This window comes from Eurosta solidaginis, chromosome 5 (assembly GCF_040869045.1).
Source record: "Eurosta solidaginis isolate ZX-2024a chromosome 5, ASM4086904v1, whole genome shotgun sequence".
Taxonomy (NCBI): domain Eukaryota; kingdom Metazoa; phylum Arthropoda; class Insecta; order Diptera; family Tephritidae; genus Eurosta; species Eurosta solidaginis.
Window position 1 is genome coordinate 267379104 of NC_090323.1, and position 3509 is coordinate 267382612.

The following is a 3509-nucleotide window of genomic DNA, read 5'->3' on the forward strand; positions in this document are numbered from 1 at the left end:
CTGCTAATACGCGTCCAATAATATCGAGAAAGGTGTCAAACGACGCGTCTTGACAGCAGTATTAATAATCCGAAGGCGGAAAATAAAAATTTTAACTCGTTCAAAAGATATTAACGAACAAACGCAAAATGATCCCTGGGTCCCTTCGAAACGGGGGGTAGGATCCCTAGTATTTTGGCGCAGAACACCTCCCTGCATTGGCGGCCTTCGGCCGCGCTTATAAAAAATTACCCTGGGTGGGTCCAACACCGGTTTGGAGACCAAAATTATATCCGCACAAAACACTTATGTTCACAATTTTTTTTTTTGTGGGTGCCACAACATTACAACAACCACATGAAAATCGCCAAAGTCAACTGCAAATATCTCCGGACATAGATAAAATTTTCATTTTCCGCCTTCGGATTATTGTTGTCGAGATTAATACGCGTCTTTTGACACCTCTCTCGATATTTTTGGTAGCGTATTAGCAGTCGACCCCTCAACTAGACTTTTACCCAAATTTAAACTTCTTTATTTGTTTTCGATTAAATTCAAAACATACGATCTCATTTAAAAAAATGTTTCTTCCTAAAAATTCCGAAGTATACTCGATACCTTTTACTGAGTATGAATACTAGCATCGATACTTTGATCCGAGTATTTTATACGAGTACCGGTATCGATACTTCTTCTAAAAGTCATATCACTAGCCCTGATTTAAAATCTGATCTTCGAAATTTGTAATTCGTAAGAGGCGACTAAAATACCAAATAGATTCAAGGGGTTGTGTAGCGCAAACATTTCGAGGGGTTGCCAGTGTAATATATAGCTTCTCTAACCCAATTGTCAACCTCACCTATCCGTGGCGAACCCTGTTTCATTAACAGCCGAGGCTCTGGCGACCCCGATCTCCTCATGGATCTAGGGGGTGGGAGGGCGTTATGGCCTAAAAGGTCGCATGCGGTCATACCAAATCGTTCCCGAGATGGTCGGGTTTGGTACCGAAGGCTTTCGGGGAGTGTGCTTATCGCTACAATAACACCTAGTCCTGAGTTAGAATCTTATCTTCGAAATTTCTAATTTGGTTCAGTCTTCGGAGTAAATGGGTTCAAGAATGCTTTTTTGGTTAATTTGGACTTCTGCATAAATGTCTGTTTTTTTATGTTGAGTATTAAGTATTAATAAGCATAGCATAGATAAAAAATTACCTAAAAATCAGTTCTCCACATCTTTAAGCGCAAATATCGCGAAAACTAGAGGGAATCAGAAATTTCGAAGAGATTCGAACTAGTTGGGGAAAATTCTATCATGATCGACATAATAATTTGGGCAACAACAGTTGTTACTCTTTGTAATTCATCACGTATGTTGAGTGGACTTTGGCTGCTTTATAAAAATGAAAGTCACTGATCTCTTAAATTTAACTAATCTAATGGTGAAAAGATTCAATGGTTTAGTAGGAAATATATAATTTACCTAATTTTGTTGATTTCTTTATTAGACTCTTAGACAATTTTTAGTTGTTAGTTAGATTAGCTGTATTATTTTTACATTATTTGATTGAAATATTTTTTAAATAAACTGTTTATATTTTATTTAAATATTCAAGTGTAATTTAATCAATGAATGTGTTTATTTACGCCCACCCATTTAATTCTTTCAATTTCAAATTTTATTGCAGGTATTTAGGTTAATTTGCCGATATAAAATTGAAGCTAAAACTTTGCAATTCAAAAAAATAATAATTAACAATAGGGGTCGACATTTAATACTCCTCCAATAATGTCGAGAGGTGTCAAAAGACGCGTCTTGTCCTCGGTAACGTTGTTTTTGCGAAAAAAGTTGTGTTTTGCGCTGATATAATATGCATCTCCAAACCGCGTTTTCGTTATTGATACAAGGGTGAAGTCTTTTGACACTCCTCCCGACATTTTTGAACGTGTATTAACAGTCAACTCCTGATGTAATTACCAAAAAAAATACCTTTCTGAAAAAATGTAAATAGCTTTTCGGTAATTCTTTACGACAGCATGACACTGCTAATACGCGTAAAAAAATATCAAGAGAGGTGTCAACAGACGCGTATTAATCTCGAGAACAATAATCCGAACACGGAAAAGAAACATTTTATTTCTGTCGGGAGATATTTGTAGTTGAAGTTGGCGATTTTCATGTGGTTGTTGTAATGGTACCAAAAAAAAAAATTGTGAACGCAGGACATGACCGTGGTGGTAGCCACGGTTATACCACACACCCGGACTTGGTAAGGCGTAGCCCAGGATTATTTTTTATAATTGCGGCCGAAGGCCGCCAACACAGAAAGGTGTTCTGCGCAAAAATACTATGGATACCACCCCTGGTTTCGGATGTACCCGTGGGTCTTTTTTCGGTTTTTCGTTAATATCTTTTGAACGAGTTAAAATTCAAGACGCGTCGTTTGATACCTCCCTCGATATTCTTGGACGCGTATTAGCAGTGTCATGCTGTCGTAAAGAATTACCAGCTTCTCTATCAATCAGTTGCAATTAACATATGGACGCGCTTTTTAGGCATAGATCTCGTCCCTTCCGACCGCATCAGGCATACATACATTTTATTATTTCTTCAATTCGACACTAAAACATTTCGATTTTCCGATTTTTTATCTTCCTCTTCACTTTTTGTTGTTTCGTTGGACATAGATTCGCCGCGTATCTTAATATTATGTTCCTCTTTGAACTTATTGATCTGTTGTCCTTTAGCGGTGAGGTCTTCATTAACGCGCGTAATTGTTTTTTCGATGAAGTCTTTGTTTTCAATCAATTGCGGCAAGACATCCTTCACGGTTCGCTCCGCTAACACGCCACCAATAAGTCGAAAGCATTTTCTTTCTGGGTCCACTGTTTTCAGAGTTTCTATCACAGTTCTAGACGATATCAATAAATTGTTGAATTGATTTAAAACGAAACCATTTGAGGTTATGTTTTCATACATACTTGTGTTCCTTTAGATCCATTTCCAGCGTATTTAAATTGTTTACAAGGTTTCTTTGTTCATTTCTGAGCTGTTGGAATTCCCCTATAATCTTCTCGTTCAATTTGGCTTCTTTTGCTTGATCACCAGCCATTGTATTCTGCGAATTTCTTAACAGATGTAAGGAAAACAGTAAATTTATCGGCTAATTTGCGTCTGCGAGCGATTACCAATTTCAGAAAGACATTTTGACAACTGTCAATTCGCTGATCAGTGTTTAAGGGTTGTACTTTTATTAAGTACTATTTGAAATCATTCTTGGTCCTCGTGACGACAGTTTAAAGGGCCAATTAATGGTGACGTATCCATAACCAGATAAAACAGCTGATCGAAACAACCTTATGGAAATTAACGTAATCGATTAATGGTGCCATACCATAACCAACCAGTTGGTTTTTGGTTTTTCGCCATATCCATAACCTAAAGATATTTGAGTTGGTGAATTTATTAACTTTTTGTATATTTTAATTATTGTTTTGGATACGTTTTAACTAAGACTTATTGTTGGCGGAATA

At 36.8% G+C, this 3509-nt stretch overlaps 1 protein-coding gene across 1 annotated transcript; it reads right to left on the reverse strand.

The window, feature by feature from the left end:
• Positions 1-1448: 1448 nt before the first annotated feature.
• On the reverse strand, positions 1449-3176 carry Pfdn2 (prefoldin 2). The gene is made up of 2 exons (XM_067790359.1): positions 2958-3176; positions 1449-2887 (listed from the first exon to the last, which is right to left on the reverse strand). The coding sequence occupies exons 1-2, from the start codon at positions 3086-3088 to the stop codon at positions 2587-2589; spliced, it is 432 nt and encodes a 143-aa protein (XP_067646460.1). The 5' UTR covers positions 3089-3176; the 3' UTR covers positions 1449-2586.
• Between the last annotated feature and the right edge of the window lie 333 nt (positions 3177-3509).